General features: G+C 38.6%; 1 protein-coding gene across 4 annotated transcripts in view; it reads right to left on the reverse strand.

Moving 5' to 3' along the window:
- Nucleotides 1-17,577, reverse strand: part of LOC144070630 (CUB and sushi domain-containing protein 1-like) — a 332,478-nt gene that overhangs the window by 36,047 nt on the left and 278,854 nt on the right. For all 4 annotated transcript variants that reach the window (XM_077594993.1, XM_077594992.1, XM_077594994.1 and 1 more), the window contains 9 exons: nt 17,179-17,352; nt 15,980-16,168; nt 14,719-14,895; nt 11,758-11,940; nt 7,981-8,157; nt 6,569-6,754; nt 912-1,085; nt 750-816; nt 359-465 (listed from right to left, as the gene is read on the reverse strand). In XM_077594993.1, coding sequence (XP_077451119.1) covers nt 359-465; nt 750-816; nt 912-1,085; nt 6,569-6,754; nt 7,981-8,157; nt 11,758-11,940; nt 14,719-14,895; nt 15,980-16,168; nt 17,179-17,352 — 1,434 coding nt within the window. The remainder of the gene's footprint in view (nt 1-358; nt 466-749; nt 817-911; nt 1,086-6,568; nt 6,755-7,980; nt 8,158-11,757; nt 11,941-14,718; nt 14,896-15,979; nt 16,169-17,178; nt 17,353-17,577) is intronic.

Consider the following 17,577-nt stretch of genomic DNA (forward strand, 5'->3'; position numbering starts at 1 on the left):
CCCAAAATGTTATAGCATTTTTGCAATTATGTGGAGTATGGTAAAAGACATTTTCCACAGGCTTTAGCAATATGAATGGAAATACAGGTAAATACAGGTATTCGCCAACCCTTACAAGGGTCGTGGGGGTTACTGGAGCCTATCCCAGCTAGCTACAGGCACTAGGCGATGGATACCCCGAATTGGTGGCCAGCCAATGACAAGATTAACTAATCTGTCAGATTCTTAACTGAGTCATTTTTACTGTTTGAATATAAAGTGTCATAGCTATATTGCACCAGAATTGTGTGAACCTCAACATGCCAATTTAGGGGACACATAGTCCCTTGTCCCTATACATATATATGGTGGTCGTTACCTATACAGGCAGGTTGTTGGCCACTCCAAACGCCATCGGCCTGACATACTCTGGAGGCGGAGCCAACCAACAGGTATGGGGGATGACAGTAGAATCTGACCTCTGACCTATAGATGAAAACAGCCGAATTTCACAAGACACACATGGTGAGCAATAACAAAATCCACCAATGGCCTCCCCTCCACCCCTTTAAGTTTCAGGTTCTCCATTGTGCTCCTATTATTGTTAGTCAAGAACCTGTTTTGATGAGTGCTGAAATACCTTCTATTGTGACGGCCATATAGAAAAGAGTTGGCCTTCGTGCTTTACATACTGTCACAATGAATAGACTTAAAGAGTAATGACCATGAAACAAAGTATTAGTGATTCACCAATATAGCTTAGCACTGACCGGTAAGTAAAAATATTTCCTTCTCGGAACCCGCTTCCAGGAGAGCCAGGATCACCACACAGCATAGCTGGACAAGGCAAGGCAAGCCAGGTTAGATTTTAAAGGAAATGTAAGATGCATTGTTGTTTCAGAAAGAAAACGAGTTAACACCAAACGACTTACTCAGACATTGTGGTACATCTCCGGTCCACGTTCCATTCCCCTCACAGGTCAATACCGCTGGCAAGGACAATTGGTAACCATGGAAACAACTGTAGCTTACACTTGATCCCCATGTATGGTCAGTTCCTTTGACCTCCCCATTTTGTACTTGAGGGGGAGGTCCGCATTGGATCACTGAAACACACACAGCATTCCTCATCATCTGTGATGCTATTTGTTTATTCAAGCTGGAGGAGTTTTGAGCAAAAAAGTTTTTTTTCTCCAGAAATTCCTCATATTGGCTCCTTTTTTGATCCAACTTCATTTCTGTGCAAATGCATTGAAAATCATTCTCCACACGCTTGAAAGCATAAAAAACACCATTGTAATTTGATAGTAAGTGCATTCATACACGCATGCATGTGCACAAAATTTCATATCATGGAGATGAATATCAGACCGTGCCCATGCATGAGTGCTTGTCCCTAACTCCCAAAGATAATACCTGACAACCATCTGCAGGATCCCTGACAACTAATAAAGTCACAGTAATTTCCATCTAACAAGCAGACAGATGGCCTCACTCGCTTCACTAATACACACAAGCATGTAAATGATTCATACACGAGTCTTCCATACTCATGTAACACATACATGTAGTAACAGTAGGATTAAGAATGAAAAGGTGAAAATAAAGCAATATCCAAACAGTTGTTGCCCATCCAGCTACACTAAAACACACACCATATGGGCATGTTCCTCCTCACTTGCTTTAATGAGTTCTCCTGCCTTCCCAACTCACCACTTAGTCTTTTTTTGCTTCCCTTACTACCTTGCATTTTCAGCAGACCAATGGGTAGCAGGAGAACAATTGCTTTGAACCAAAGACAAATTACATGTTGTTTATTGAGGCGAAATCACTAAAAGGTGCATTTGAGACTTAGAATTTTCATCTCAGACGTTGAGATATTCCATTAAACTTCATTGCACGTAATAGATACAGTGCTTTTTTTTAAATGTATCTTGGTCAAGCAAATATTCAAATCATGAATGGATCCAAAAATCTATATAAAGAGACTTATTGTTCTAACTTGCATTAAGCAGTTTTTAGTAACAATGATTTAGTTGACTACTAAAAAGTAACAGACTTAAAGATATGATAATTTATTCCTAACAGCCTCATAACACCTGGTAAAACTTAAATACTTGGACAAACACTTGTGAGACAAGGTCTCAATTTAACATCCATTAGCATCCATCCTGTGCCGGTTACCTTTTTTCCAATCTGAATGGCACCTTATAGGTCACAATTTTTTAGCGGCCCATACTCAAACATTTATTGATTACTATTATACTATATATGAACAAATATTATTCTATATTTGAACAAATTGGGGACTGAGCTCAAATGTCCCAAAATAAAATTTCCTATCAGATCTGTCTAAAGCTATAAAGAATTCTTAAATAACAGAGAAAAGGCTGAAAAAAAAACACCATTACACAAAGTCAGCTGGGATAGCCTCCAGCACCCCCAAGGCCCTTGTGAGGATAAGCGGTTTGGAAAATGAATGAATTAAAATACATAAATGAAAGTGTTTATTTGTGTTTACATTTTTGCGTGTCCCTGAGTCTGAAGGATGTATTGATTGTAAGATGGCTATGACTTTTATTTTATCAACAATGAATTCTATTTCCAACTTTCCACATTTCAACACGGCCGAGCACAATAAGCACAACACAAGGTTCGTTATTCATTTTTCATTCCACTTATCCTCACAAGGGCTGTGGGCACAACACAGGTTTTATCTTAATATTGAAGAAACGATACTTATAGACTTAAAAGATTCTTCATTACTGCCTCTAATCCCATCCTGTTTCCTTGAACCTTTTGCTACTATGTGACTTTTTGTCCTTTTTTAGACTTTCTTCATATTAATTGTTCCTTCCTCTTGTTTCCAGCTCATTCCCGACAGCCCTTCTTCTGCTGGTCCTTGTTCTGTAGCGCCTGTCCTGTTTTTATTAATTTTGTAATTTTTTATTTTTTTAAAATCCTCTCATGCTCTTCTCAAATTATTACTCATCTTGCTCCCTTCTCGAACTCCCCCTCTTTTGTCTTTTGGGCATATATTTCCTGGTACAGTTCACCCAGCCAACATTTTAAGGGTTAATCCTTACCTTCTTGTGTGTTTACATGTTTGGAGGCAAGTATTTCTTCTATAACGTGCTCCCTCTCTTCCTCGCCTCCTTGACACATTTGCTTTCGTTGCAACACCAGTGATGGCACATTCCCTTTTCCTTTACACCTTTTTTTCTGTGAAATTTTCCTTTGCGTTGTTATGTTGGGTCATTTTAATGTCTCTATTTTTTTACAAGGACATTTGGTGTTTATTAGTAGGGTCGAAGCTTAAGTTTTCCTGCGCTTTGCTCAAGTTTGAACATTTTTCCTTACTTAAAATTAAATTATTTTGAGAGTCAAACTATTGCCATTGTGTAGCAGGAATTTGTTAAAGTAATGAGAATGTCACTGTTAATGAACCCTTTGTAGGGAATTATTAGGAACTTCCAGAGAATTGGTCAGTTGGTATTAATGAGGTCCTAATGCTATGTCTATGAAAGTGAGAGAGGGACCAGGATTATGTGAGAGATTTTAGTGAGAGAAAGTGCGAGAGTGTGAGAAAGACCAAGAGCCCAACATAGAAGTTTCTTGGGCACCATTGTAATAGAATCTTAGGCACGGAGTCAATAGTTAATATCTTAGATTTTAAGCCTTTGACTTTACACAACAGCAATCATAGTGATTCAAAATTCATAAATTATCATCTGAAATTATTAAGACCAAGATTTTTTCTTGGTGAATTTTTGGCGATGCCAGGGCCAACACGCCTTGTTGTTTCGGTTCTAATTGTTAATCAGCAACACGTCTTTTGGCACCTGGCCAAAGCGGTCTTCTATTTGCTCAGTCCACTCAGCTCACCATTGGGAAAAAGTCTTATATCAACAGTCTTCGTTTTGAAGGAATTTCCCACAAAAAACGAACTATTGTTCAACATACAAAATGTATTGACTATTTTTCTGATTAAAAACAACTGAATTTTCTTGAAAAAATAACTAAACGCTGCCTGCTAAAGTTGTGAAACTAAGCGGATGAGCACCACGAGTGCAAAAAAAACTTGCCTTTGCCTACATTACTTCTGGTTACTGACTCTGGCTTTGGCAAAATTGGATTAACACTGTGTTTTTCACCTTTGGGTTTATTTTACAAGCAACACGACGGGGTGACTGTGGCTCAGTGAAGTTTAATCTGTCGAATTCTGTAAAGTACCCCTGAACTCTAGTGGGAATTTAAAAGGGATTTCCACAGTATTCGTTTGCAATCAGCAGAATTACACACAATCTACCCTTGACCAGTTTTCATTTAAAAAAGGTAATTTGTATCGTGTGGCACTTTCATTAAACTCTCTGGAAAATTGAACTGGCCTTTGGCATGGGCCTTTGCTCTTAGTTATCTAATGTTCTCTATTGCCACGCCCCTTTCATCCCTTTAATTCTCCTAGACCTTCACTTACTGGATTCATTTTCTCCTCTTCCTCCAAACTCTTACTTGATTGATTTGGGCTGTCAGGCCACACTTTGGAAATGCCTTTTTTAGATTCTTTATTAATCCCTGAAGGGACGCTGTGTTGAGGCATAGATGCACACATGCACACGCAGATGAGCACACACACAGACATCGGGGGCGTGAATGCGAAGTCCGGGAAACAGTTGGGGGTGAGCTGCCTCACTTCAGAGCAACAACGAGGCGTAAAAAGGACTCTGAGTAACAAACTGCTCCAAATCCATCCCTGTACAGTACGTACTATGTACGAGCAAACTGGCTGCAAAAGAGGATCAAATGAATCCCTAGGATCTGTTTGAAGTGCTTAACCCCCCACCCCTCCCTCACACGCACACAATTCTTCTGCTCTCCATCTAATTATTCCTTTTTTTCCCAATTTTTCCAATTTCCAGCTTCAGTTTCGATCACCTCCATTATCTCTTGCTTTCTCTGTTTCCCCTCCATGTGCATCTTCTCTTTGGTGGCTTTTTCAGCTTTTTCATTTCAGTTCAAAGCCACAGCAACCACATGAGCCATCTGGAGATTTTGTGTTTGTAGGATGAAATGGCATAGAGATTTTCAGGAAGTATTACTTTTAATGCTTCTGAGAACTTGAGGCTAAACTCTAAATATGGACTCTTGTAAAATCTCGGCCTCATTTGGGTTTAATACATTCTGTTTTATTTTCTTCCTTTGTGTGTGTAGAGGACAAAAGTTACTCCCGAAATAAACCAACACTGCTATTTGGTATTTTAAGTATCAAGATTGAATCTTTCTTCAGTTATGTGGGATATTTTATTCTGCTAGCCCACACTGTGAATGGGATTTTGTTGATTGTTGTTACTATACTTTTATCGATCGTAACCAATGTCTAATCTTCATCTGTATCCATAATGAACACAATTCAATTTGTTAGAATTCCTCCAGGTTGGACATACTTCAATAGTACCTCACCAGCAAGATGTCTAAAAGGCATTCCAATCAGATACCCTACCCACCGCATCTCCCTCTTTTCAGTGTGGAAGAGCAGAGGCTCAATTTCGGACCCGTCCCAAAGGACTGAGATTCTCACTCAATATATCAAGGGAATTTATGACACCAGGTGAAGAAGAGAACTCATTTTATCCGTTTATCTGTGATCTGGTTCTTATGGTCCCAACTCAACAGCTCATGCCCAGAGGTGTGAGTGGCAAGATAGATCGACCAGTAAAATGTGTCCATCATGCCCCACGACTGATAGAGTTGTCAGAGATCTGGTCCCAAATACAGACACATGATAAAATAAAGTGTGTACTATTTTGTAGCAGCATAGTTTGGCATAGTTCTGGTTAATACACAATATGACCAGAAGCTGCAAACAATTTAAATACAAATTAAAAAGAGAAAAATAGGGAGAATAAAGAAAGAAAGAAAATTGTGCATAGTAAATAATAAACAGAAGCAAGAACATTTATTCACTGAGTACCATTACTGCAATTAGATACTCACTCTACAATGGATGCAAATAGAGGAAAACTGTGGTAGCATATTTTTTTGTTTTCTGTAGTAAAATGGTCCAAATAGTTCCTTTGGTGAAATTTGGATGACATCTGCGCTACATCAATCCAATCAATGATGTTTCAATTTTGCCCTGATTTGTAAAGACTCTTAAACTCCTGCACTTGGGGCAAGTTCTCATACTTGACCACTTCACCCTTTTCCAATTTAGGAAAATGGCATGGGATTTGCGAGTGCTGATACTCATCACAACCTGATTCACCTACGTCTGTGAACCACTCCATCAAGAGTTGAAGATCAACGGGGACACAAAGACACACTACCAAGCAACAGAATATCTGACTCATTCCACACCGATTGCGTCCGGACATTCTCTTTATGTTTGCAAGGAACAATTAATATGAAGAAAGTTGCAAACAAAATTGAGGACAAACAGGATCTGAGTTGCGGCTACTGTTGAAGACTAAACTATATGTCAGCAATTATATAGGGATGGACCAGACACAAAAAGAATTAAGGTGAGGTATCCAATTCCAAAATGATGGAACTGGTAACAATTTAACAACAGTATAGTAATAAATATTACCTTTACATGTGGGTTTGGTTTGGTTCCACTGTCCTTCTTTAGTGCATTGCAAAACGCTGCGTCCTAGTCCAGGCGGTTCCATTATGTGACCCGGGTTACAATGATATACCACTGTGTGGTTGAAGGTGAACTCCCGTCCCAAGTACACACCATTGGCTATCGAGCCTGGGTCTCCACAACTGATCACTGCAAGATGTTGAAGAACGTCAATTGAAACATGGTTGTAATCCGATTTGAAAGATATACAGTCGTACCTCTACTTACGAAATCAATTAGTTCCAGAACTTGAACATTTCGTAAGTAGAGGTGTACTTTATATGTAAATTCTGTAATTTGTTCCACAGTCCTCACACAACTACCAACTAAACCCTTTAAAATTGGTCAAAGTGTCCCAATTTTGTATGGAAGATGTGAGGAAACACAAAAACGAGAGAAAATGTTAAGGAAATGATTTATTAATGTCTTAAAATAAATAAAGCATATAAAAATGTGTCCCGCGCCGCTAAAATAGTTCCCTCTGGGGCTGTTATAGTGGGAGATGTTTTACCCGCATTTGTCCGCCAGATGGCGGCAAGAGTCCGTTCTACCATGGCCGAAAGCCGTCCACTTTGTAGTACTACATTTTAGACTTCTACGTGTGCGGTGTGTGTGTGTGTGTGTGTGAAAATATGTGCCGCGTTACATTTGTACGGTTTCTAATCGCTTAATAAGGAGAATTGCAATCATTAATAAGGGGAGCATCTAGCTGAGGTGGACATCAATGGACAGGTGTGTAAGAGAGAATCTTAAAACATGGATAGTGGTTGTTGTGAGACAGCCAATTGAAATGAATTTAATGCTTTTATTGTCATTGTATAAGACAGAATGAGCGCGATGACATGAGAGTCCAGTAGAGGGTAGCAATGTTCTCAAGTGAGAATCAATGCATCCGCAACAATATTTTCAAAATAAAATAACGGATAATGAAATGCTTTTACTTTTTGGGGTATTTCGTAACTAGGATCTTTTTCTTATCTTGAGTCACTCATTTGCATACAAAAAAATCGTACCTCGAGGCATTCATAAGTTGAGTTATGACTGTATTATGGCAGTCATATATTTTTGTATGTTTGGTCTCTTGGGAAGAATTAAATTACAGTCATGTTAGTTAGCGAAGTGCTGATGTAGTAATGTGAAAATATCACTGTTCTTTCACTGATTTTCTTTTTAATAACTTCTCTTCTTCAACTTTGTCACAGAAACTTCTTAAATCTCCCACAAGAACTAACTTGCTTCACTACTTCATTTGGTTCCCATTTTTCTTTTCCTTTTTCCCACCAAACCTCTATGGGCCTCTGTGACAGCTACACAGTGCTTCCCAAAACAGAGATAAATTGAGACAACGTGCACTTTGAATCCACTCTATTCCTTACCAGTGCAATCGGGTGGTTGTCCTGTCCATGTTCCATTAGTTGTGCAATGTCTCGTAGTCAGACCCGATGTTTTGAAGCCTTCCCAGCATGCATAAACCACTGAGCATCCAAAGGTGATGCCTTCACTGAAAACGATTATGCCGTGGGCTGGGGTGCCGGGGTTCCCACACGATACAGCTGAGAAGTGAAGGCATAATGGAAAATGATGGTTAATCTTATTAATATTGTCATTCTTAGCAAGACTGTTTTGCTGTCACTCAAGGTCGATCGTGTGCATTGTCTGCAATAATGAGATTATCGCGAGAGCCAGATGGAAATAACAAAAATATGTCCTTGAGGTAGTAAGGCTAATTAAATATTAAGGGTTGTTGGAGAGATTCCCAGCACTTATAATAGCAGACAGTGCAGCATTTGAACTGTGAGCTGCAGGCTAAACACACCTACAGTATCCACAGTGGTTTTAAATTGCTCCTTCGTGGTTTTGCCCAAATATGCATGAGCCAGTCAAGCTTGCTGGGTACAACATTGGTTGTATCCAACATCCATCAATAATATGATGCAAACTGTATGGAAACTTTAGATTTACAAAGACAATGCTCATTGACATGTAAATGTGCAATGGCTTATTCATACACATTCATATAGTGAAATTATATAATAAAGTATGCAATATCTTATATGCGCTGCATTTAGTATTCAAACAACTTATGTTTCCTGAATTCTAAAACAACCTGAATTTTCAGTGTATGCAGTGAGATACCTGTGATCTTGTTGCACATTTGTGAGGTCTTATGCCATGTTTTGTCATATTTTCTGAAGAAATACATAATCTGGAAGACATCTTACTGCTTTACATTTGCAGGTGGTGAATAATTAGGTTTCATGGCTGACTGCTCTAGCTGGGAGATCACAGTGTCTTTGCAAAGGCAGAACTTATGATACATCTCTTATATCTTACACTGTGTCGATGAATGAAGACTATTGCATCTGGAGACAACAGATTGTCAAATTGGACATTGCCTTTGTATTTGATGTTGTCGCACACTGTTGGTGTTAGCGCTCTTTGTAGCCTTTCAAAACAACTATTCAAAATCTATAGAGCCACATTAAATAACAACTTTGAAGAAGTAGTAAATGACGATGTCACTAATAAGCACATCCGACAACAGCCGACTGACAAGTAGCAATTTCACAATTGATGAGATACATCAATATGTGCCACAATAAAGACGACTGTGTAGTTTTTTGTGTTGTCATGCAATTTACATGCTCACAGGAACAGCTTTCACGGTAATATGGATGTATATTCATCTTAGTATGTCTCAGTGATAAATACACCAGTCTTTAGAGACAGCTTTGAAACACCATTAGCGTAATGAAAAGTCAGACAAGACACAAAGAATTGACATCACACACAGACAGAAACTAATGTGCGATCAATGCAGTATCACTTCAGTGTAGATAGCAGAAAGGATGGGTAAAATAAGATCTAGTGAAATCGTGGCTGAAACAACATTACAGCTCAACATTTTCAAAGATGCCAGGCTGCAGCCAATCTGAGTTGTAGTTAATATAATTGATCGTTTCAAGAAGCTTTGTGATAACACAGTCAAAATGGCTATAATCTAAAAAAATACCATATTACTAAACCATTTGGTATCATCATCTTGATGCTGCCAAGTACCAAAATCTTTTTTCACCTCAATTACTTCAATGCATGGTAATTAAAAAAATACATTTCTATGACGATCAATTAAATACTACATGATGAACTAAACACTAACTGATCAAAAATATTTATCATGTAAAATCCACATTAGAATCTTGTTCAAGGCTGGCATACAGTTCAATATTAATTGCCAGAGCTGAATTAGTAAATGTTTTTTTTAAGTTACAATTCTTTATTAAGAATAGGAGCACCATCAGGGGGTCGGTTATAAGTGAAGATTATTTCAACATTCGAACATCCTGCACTTGATGTGTGTCTATGTTTAGTGCTGTACTGGTACTCCGCCTATCGGTAATAATACAATCTCAAATATCAACTGCCAAGATATGACTCACCACTACCTATGATTCCATTGGACTCATGAAATTAGTTTATCTACTGGGGTTAGCATCAGTAATATTGTATGCAGATCAGAATAGAAGGTAGCACGCTGCTGCTTAGTTTGGCGGCAACCAACTTTGAAATTTTGGCTATTTTAGATTAAGAAACATCCTTTCCTCCAGAGCAACATTCACATACGTAAGATTTTTTTAAATTAATGATGATCAACAAATACATGACTATTTAAATTGTACAATAAAAAATATTCTATGCATCGGTTTGCTGCTACATAGGTGAAACCGGTGACGACCTTGAAGGTTAGATAAATCAAAGGAAAATATAGTTGAGACCCTGTCTTTATCTTGCCAAGAGTCGGAATACCAAATTGAAAGTGCTCAGGAGGAAGTAATTCCAAAAGAGCATGATTCCAGGGAGATTTTAACACACAAATTGAAACTGGAGGCAGAAGCACCGTAACATGGCACAAGTTAGTGAGGGCGAAGGAAAATAGCGTGCGTAAAAGCTGACCTTCGTCCACATCACTTTTGGTAACTGACTCCGGCTAAACTCATAAATGTGTAACACACTATGGCACTGAGAGTACAGAAACCAAGCATGTTTCTTTTCCTGGGTTTTCCACAGGGCTATGAGGACCCACTTAAATTTTCTCTCAACTCTCAAGGGTTTGAAAAGCTTCACTTGGAAACAGCTTTTGTGTAGGGATACCTTTGTTGGCAGAGACTGGGAAATCCAGCTAAGCCACAAGCTGAAATCCTCAATATCTAGGCCACACACACACACAACTGCACATACACGTCAGTGGTTTCCCTCTGTTACGTCCAAAATGACGTTCACACTGGTGTAGGGTCATTTTAAACGACCTGTTGTTCAAGATAAACTTAGAGTACAATTGTAGCTTTAACCTCAGTTTCAGTGTGACATTTCAAGACGAATGGTGTAGGTTGATAAACATCTCTAAATTTCTGGCTCATTTTACAATAATGCATTGAATCTGTAACAAGAATTAAAGGCTTATCGCGACAAACATGCCATGTAGCTGGATGGTTCAACATTCCAAACAGAAGAGATTAAGTTTCTCAACTTGTTCGGCTTAGCTATTTTTACAAATATTCTACAATGATTAAGTCCATATTTTAAGAAGGCAAAGAGGTTTACATAATAATTTCCACTCCATATTTTAGTTTCGGCCACCAGTTGGTCTGCGTTCATCAGATTAATTTTTTTCAAAGATTGGTTTCAATAGAAGAGCCATCTTTAACCTTTAAAAACTAGTGCTGAATACATATATATATATATATATATATATATATATATATATATATATATATATATATATATATATATATATATATATATTGTTCACAAACAAGCAAATAGATTATTTCAATGGTGTACTGTAATCTGATTTAATTGCTAATACTTTGCATCTTCGGTTGGCGACCAATCTGAAATGCAATCTTTCACTCGACCAATGTCGGTCAGATTGATGGATGTATAGTATATGTGGTGATTACAAAATGTATGAGTGGAGTTTGTATCAAAAATTAAGAAACTGCGAAAGCAAACGGTTGCCAGAAGAGTTATGCACAAAAAGAGAATGTCACTTTAGCCCAACATAATCACCACTGCCTGATGTGAATTGAGGAGTGAGGGCCTTCCACATCACTGCAGGTTCCCTGTTAATGCTTGCCAATGAGCTCGCTCACCTTGACACACAGGCTGTGTTCCACTCCATGTGCCGTTGTGGAGGCACGTCCTCTCAGCGGAGCCAATCAGATTGTATCCTGCCTCGCAGCTGAAACGCAGCAGGCTCTTGGTTTTAAACTCGTCTCCTAAACGGCTACCATGGGGAGGAAGCCCTGTGTCCCCACACATCCCTGGACTCAGACCTATAGTGAGAAGAAATAGTTAGAGTTAATGTCCCTACTCAAATAAATTATAAATGTGTACACCAATATGCAATGGGAGGTACAGAAATCCAAAGGCAAAATACATAGAACCTCCTATGTTGCTATGTGCATGGAAGGACATACAATATGGATGGTGTGATAAATGTAATGTGGCGTTCAGTATATATAATATAATTACACTGGGAACTCAGGTTGAACAGTTTTTCCACATTTACTTTCTGTACAAGCCGGGTTTATCCTGAGATATTATTCCTAAAAATAAGGAAAAAATAATGTCTGTAAGCTCAGGAAACTAACATGAATACAATATTTCAAATAACATTCGGATCCCATATCCCTTACCAATTATACAATTAAAGAATTACAAAGCACAAGAAAAGACATAACAGGATTCCCTCATCATAAAAACATTATTGACATCTAAAATTGCATTTGCAGGGTGTATCGTTTAATCGCACAACTTTTACAGAACATAATGAGTGTGTGATTATTCCTGTTGCGACATTGGAATTCATGTCACGTGGTGAAGATATCTATCCGTCAAATGTGCAGGACAATTTTCCTCATTTCACTTTATTAAATAATAATGCATGAATCTTAATGAAACATTTTAATAATTTATGAGTTGCATGATCATGAGAATGTATAGTTAGTGCTGGTCCAACATCCTTGACAGACTGAATGTCGTGCTGATTAGTTTAAGTGATCCTATGAGATAGAAGGAAAACAACTTTTAGGATTTCTTTAAATGACAAAATAATCATACAGGCTCGGTTGCTTAGATAAAAAATATTAAGGCGTTCACAGACAGTGTGACCCTACAATAACTAGCATAGTTTTGCATTTAGCCTATGTTAAATTATTCTGGCAGTAAAAGCACTGAGCATGTCACGACTTTAGGTGCTCAAATTCCACCGGTAGGGATTTGTGACTTTAATAGCTCCCATTGAGGCGCAGTCTATTTGAATGAGGGACTCCAGCTGCAGGATGGATTCTGCCCTGCTGAGCCTTCTGGTCTGAAGCAAGCAGAGTGAAAATCCAACATGAGTTGCGAACTCCTCTTCAACCTTCATCTTCCTCAAAATGGTAGACCTGGCCAGGATATTTATTTTCACTCATACATTAGTCATCTCATTGAGTGCTTTTCAGAAAATACTTTTAGATTATTTGAGGCTAATGTGGAATTATGAAGAAATAAGCAGAAGACAGGCAAGGCTTGTCCGTTTTTCTTTCTATAAAATGTAGAAATGCATTTAACGACGTTTCTCACAAAGGTGTCAGCCAGTCTGAGATGTATTCTCTGGAGTCTTCATTGTGGGGTAACCTCAGTAACATGCTGTTGTTGTTGAATGGATGAATGAAAAATTCCCCAACATCAAAAATTACATTCTCTATCAATTGAATTCAAAAAAATCCCCACTCTTCTGGTTGGTATGCATTTACCAAAATTAATAAAACGTGCACTCTTTATAAAATGGGATGGAGGCATTTACTTTACATCAGACAAGCAGAGGGGCCTGGCTTTGTCGGTCCCACCTGGTTGGGCGAGGTTGTTACTGTGCATGTTTTGGTAATCTATTTGCGTAAGGAACCCATGAATGGGCAACACCATATTTAAATAATGGAGCTGACCTGAAACAATTGCCTGAATCAAACCAGGAGGGACGTGCCTTTTGCTCCGAGGATGGCACTGCCGCTGTCACAATCAGAATCCTCTTTCAGAATAAAACGGTCTTTCTGGTGTGGGGAGGCGTGTGAGTGGGCCGCCATTTTTTTCACTGCATCAGCAGACCTCGTGTGCGTTGAAAAAACCCAGCTCAACTCACTGTGACTGTACCGCAACATGCTTTAAATGGAAGCTTGGGGAATTTCCCACTTCTCAGGCACGCATACAAGCACACAACAGTCTCTGTCACACCGACACAGATTCACTGATGGGTCTTCTGAGTTGCGTGGACGCGCTCGACTTCTCTGACAATTAACCAAATCCCTGATTTGTTGACCGTGCATGTTAGCCAAGTCTCTTGAATCAAAAAAGGTTGAAAACCCATTTACACTTTTCACCCCAGTTTACAGACAAACCGTACACTAAACACTCGCCATATTATGGTTCCACAAATCGCATGCACTCAACAATGTAACGGTTATATGTAATGCCATGTCCAGAGTTACGTACTGCGAAATTCTAATATTTTGTCCAATGTTAACGGACAAACACACTTACGCACACACTAACGCGTACACACGTTTTCAAAAATAGTAATATGTATAGATTCACCATTTTTCTCAGTCTATGTATTTTCAACATATATTTCACTTTGTTTATCTTTTGGTTCACATATGTAGGTGTGCAGGTTTTCCCTCAAATTAGATACACTTTTTCATTTTATTCTTATATTTTGATTATTTTCAAAATCATGACTACCATGTGCTGTTAAAGTCACCCTAGACTTTCTCAACTCATTTATTTATCTATTTACCTTCGTATCTATTTGTCGAGTAACATTTGTTTCGCTACTTTCAGACGAGATAGGGATCCTATTTTCCTTCTGGCATTGATGTGAATTCACACCCTGCTGGGAGAAGCTGCAACCCGGTAAAATTGTAGATTTAGAAATAACCTGCTTTGCACACAAAAGCATTTCTTGACTGTCGGCTGCAGATTGTATGAAGAATAATGTTTGGCACCAACTAAACATCTAAGATCCTGCGCAGGTTTTATGAGGAGTGAAGTTTTATAGAGTCAGGTGACTTTACCAGTGCAGTAGGATGGCACCCCACTCCAAGTGCCGTCCTCTTGGCAGTGGCGAGTAGTGTTGCCCACAAGGGTCCCTCCTGGCACACAGGAGTACTGCAACACGGAGCCATATGCCCAGCTGTGGGTCACGGGCATGATCATGTTTGGGGGTACACCAGGATCACCGCAGGAAATACCTAAGAGAGAATTAGGGGTAGTTGAAAGAGCAAAGAGAGGGCAGTGGTGTTAATCTTTATGGGAATGAGGCCAAATATGGATTGCATCTACTTCTGAATAAACTACTGCAGCTGGGTCATTGCTGCAACAAGAAATTAGGGACGCTGAGAAAAGGGAAGTTGGTGAGGGTAGGCAAATAAAAGGGTGATTAACAGTGAGTCTGTTTGCAACAGTAGGAATAAGATAAATTAAATAAGAGCAATGGGAGATTGGATGTGTTGTATGCCGTGGAAACTATAAAACAAAACCTGGGATTCTATTTTACGGAAATCCTTCCAAAACATCAATGTGATGGACGTCACAGAGAGAAAAAAAACTTATATTTTTCTCTTCAATTGTTGAAAAATTGACATTTTACAGAGGTCAGGTAGCACAGCTTTCTAGATGACACAGATTGGAAATTGTCCTCGATTTTCTATTTGTGCCAAACAGTCGGTCCAGCGACACCAAGCCAAAGTTGGATTACTTCATCCTTTCCTTGCCCCCCAGTCACCCGCTCCTCTTACCCCAATTTTTTGATAATACCTTGTTCCTGGAATTTAATGCCCCATGCTTCATGTCGATCTCACCATTTATCTCATCGGTTAGTTTGACATTGATGCTGCCAGGTCCTCATTGGAAAGTGTTACAGTATTCAGTAAATGATATGTTCCCATTGTATTACTGCTCTTTAATTTGTATGCCTTATCAGCCACATAAATTACACACCCGTCCAAAATTATTGGAACTTTGAAGCCAATGTCTTTATATTTGCTGTAGATTCAATAGAATGTTATATAAGGTGTCTAATAATGGTTACTATTTTTTAACCGATTGTTTGCCTTTGACGGTGACAGAGCTCAAGTGGATTGGAAGTCTATCACCATCTATGGCGGTGAATGAACTATGAATAAATAAAATATCTTTTACAGCGAGCTTCCACCTACCCAGATGTCATCAATTTTATTAAAATAAATTATAGTAATCATTTTATTGAGAGGAGTTGATGAAAGATGATTTGAATGTTTAACTACTTGAAGGAAAGTTAATCATCTCTTCACTCACCCAAGCATCGAGGGGTTGGTTTGTCCCAGCGCCCATCATGTAAGCAGGTGAGGAGCGCCGAACCGAGGAGGTAGAAGCCTCGTTTACAGTGAATGGCAACTGTTGTACCGTAGCTGAAGATTTCAGGGTAACGTAGCATAGACTGCCGCACTCCATTTTCCACGTGTCCAGGGTCTGAACAGTTTACCACTTGCAAGAAAGGAGACAACAAAAATGTGGAAAATTTGAAACCATAAATTGAATGAACAAACAAAAGAAAAGCAATGACTTATGCTTGTGTAGTTTCTAGACATTTCTATTTTCTGAATTTAGTAAATGAGTTATGAACTATATTAAAGGTCCTTCAGATGCCCATTGCAAAGGGATAGCAGAACTCTTTAAGGTGGATGGCCATTGAAATAAACAGTGTATGGGCTTAATGTCAGACCAAATTGCGGTGTTATTTTCTGAAAGAGTGCGTGCGAGTGTGTCTGTACGCAAGTGTGGACACCCAAGGAGGAAAAAGAAAGAAAAAAGACGGCCTATTTGACAGCTGCTGCTGAGAAGGAAGAGTCAGGGCAGAAAGGAAAACGTATGAGAGTTCTTCAAATGAAAGACCGACGTGTACAACTCTGCTATATTGATCTGCCCCTGTGACCAAGTAGTGCGCCTGAGTGTTTGCACAATTTAATACATCATAAGTGCTCCACGGTCACAAGGTCAGTGGAGGTTGGTAATGTTACATACATGCATGGGTAACTCAATATAATTTGCTTCCGGCAATATATGATTACTCCATGTGTGAATTTTGATACTACGACTCACATACAGCACTATTGAAATGGATGAATGGAAAATTCCAACATCAAAAATTACATTCCCTATCAATTGAATGCAAAAAAATCCCTACTCTTCTGGTTGGTATGCATTTAGCAAACTTAATAAAATAATATAAAGTAAATGACTCTATCCCATTTTAGAAAGAGTGCACGTTTTATTAAGTTTGCTAAATAAAAAAAATATATATACATACACACACACATATATATACATATATACATACATATACACACATTCTTTCCTCTTTCTTTATGCATGTTTTTGGGGATATTTAATGGCAAACCTGACAGGCTAAATGTAGTTAATTGTTCACATTCACATTATCCAATTAAAGCATTAAGATAAGCGTTCATTCGTCTGTGTCTTTCACTGCTCGTTACCTTTGCAGAGAGGAAGGGGGCTGCTCCACTGCCCATTGAGTCGACACTGAGCACGTGCATTTCCACTCAGGACATAACCTTTATTACAAGTGAAGTTGACAACATCATTGAGGTTGAATTCACTGGCGTTTGTCCGTCCATTGGCTGGGTTTCCAGGGTGACCACATGTTATGGCTGTGGGAACCAAGTAGAGGTATGAAAAACTGGCATTGACATTGAAATTATTTTTGGTAGGCAAAAGTGCACAATTAAATTCATGGAGGTACAATTCTGTTAGAAATCAACAGTGCATAATTGGTAGGTATTCGTACATCTAGGAATAAATCATATTCAGCAGGTATACCTAATATTGAGACCCATAAGGATTAAAATTTTACATTTATCCTTCTTGTTAAAAAA

This window comes from Stigmatopora argus, chromosome 2, assembly GCF_051989625.1.
Source record: "Stigmatopora argus isolate UIUO_Sarg chromosome 2, RoL_Sarg_1.0, whole genome shotgun sequence".
Classification (NCBI taxonomy): Eukaryota; Metazoa; Chordata; class Actinopteri; order Syngnathiformes; family Syngnathidae; genus Stigmatopora; species Stigmatopora argus.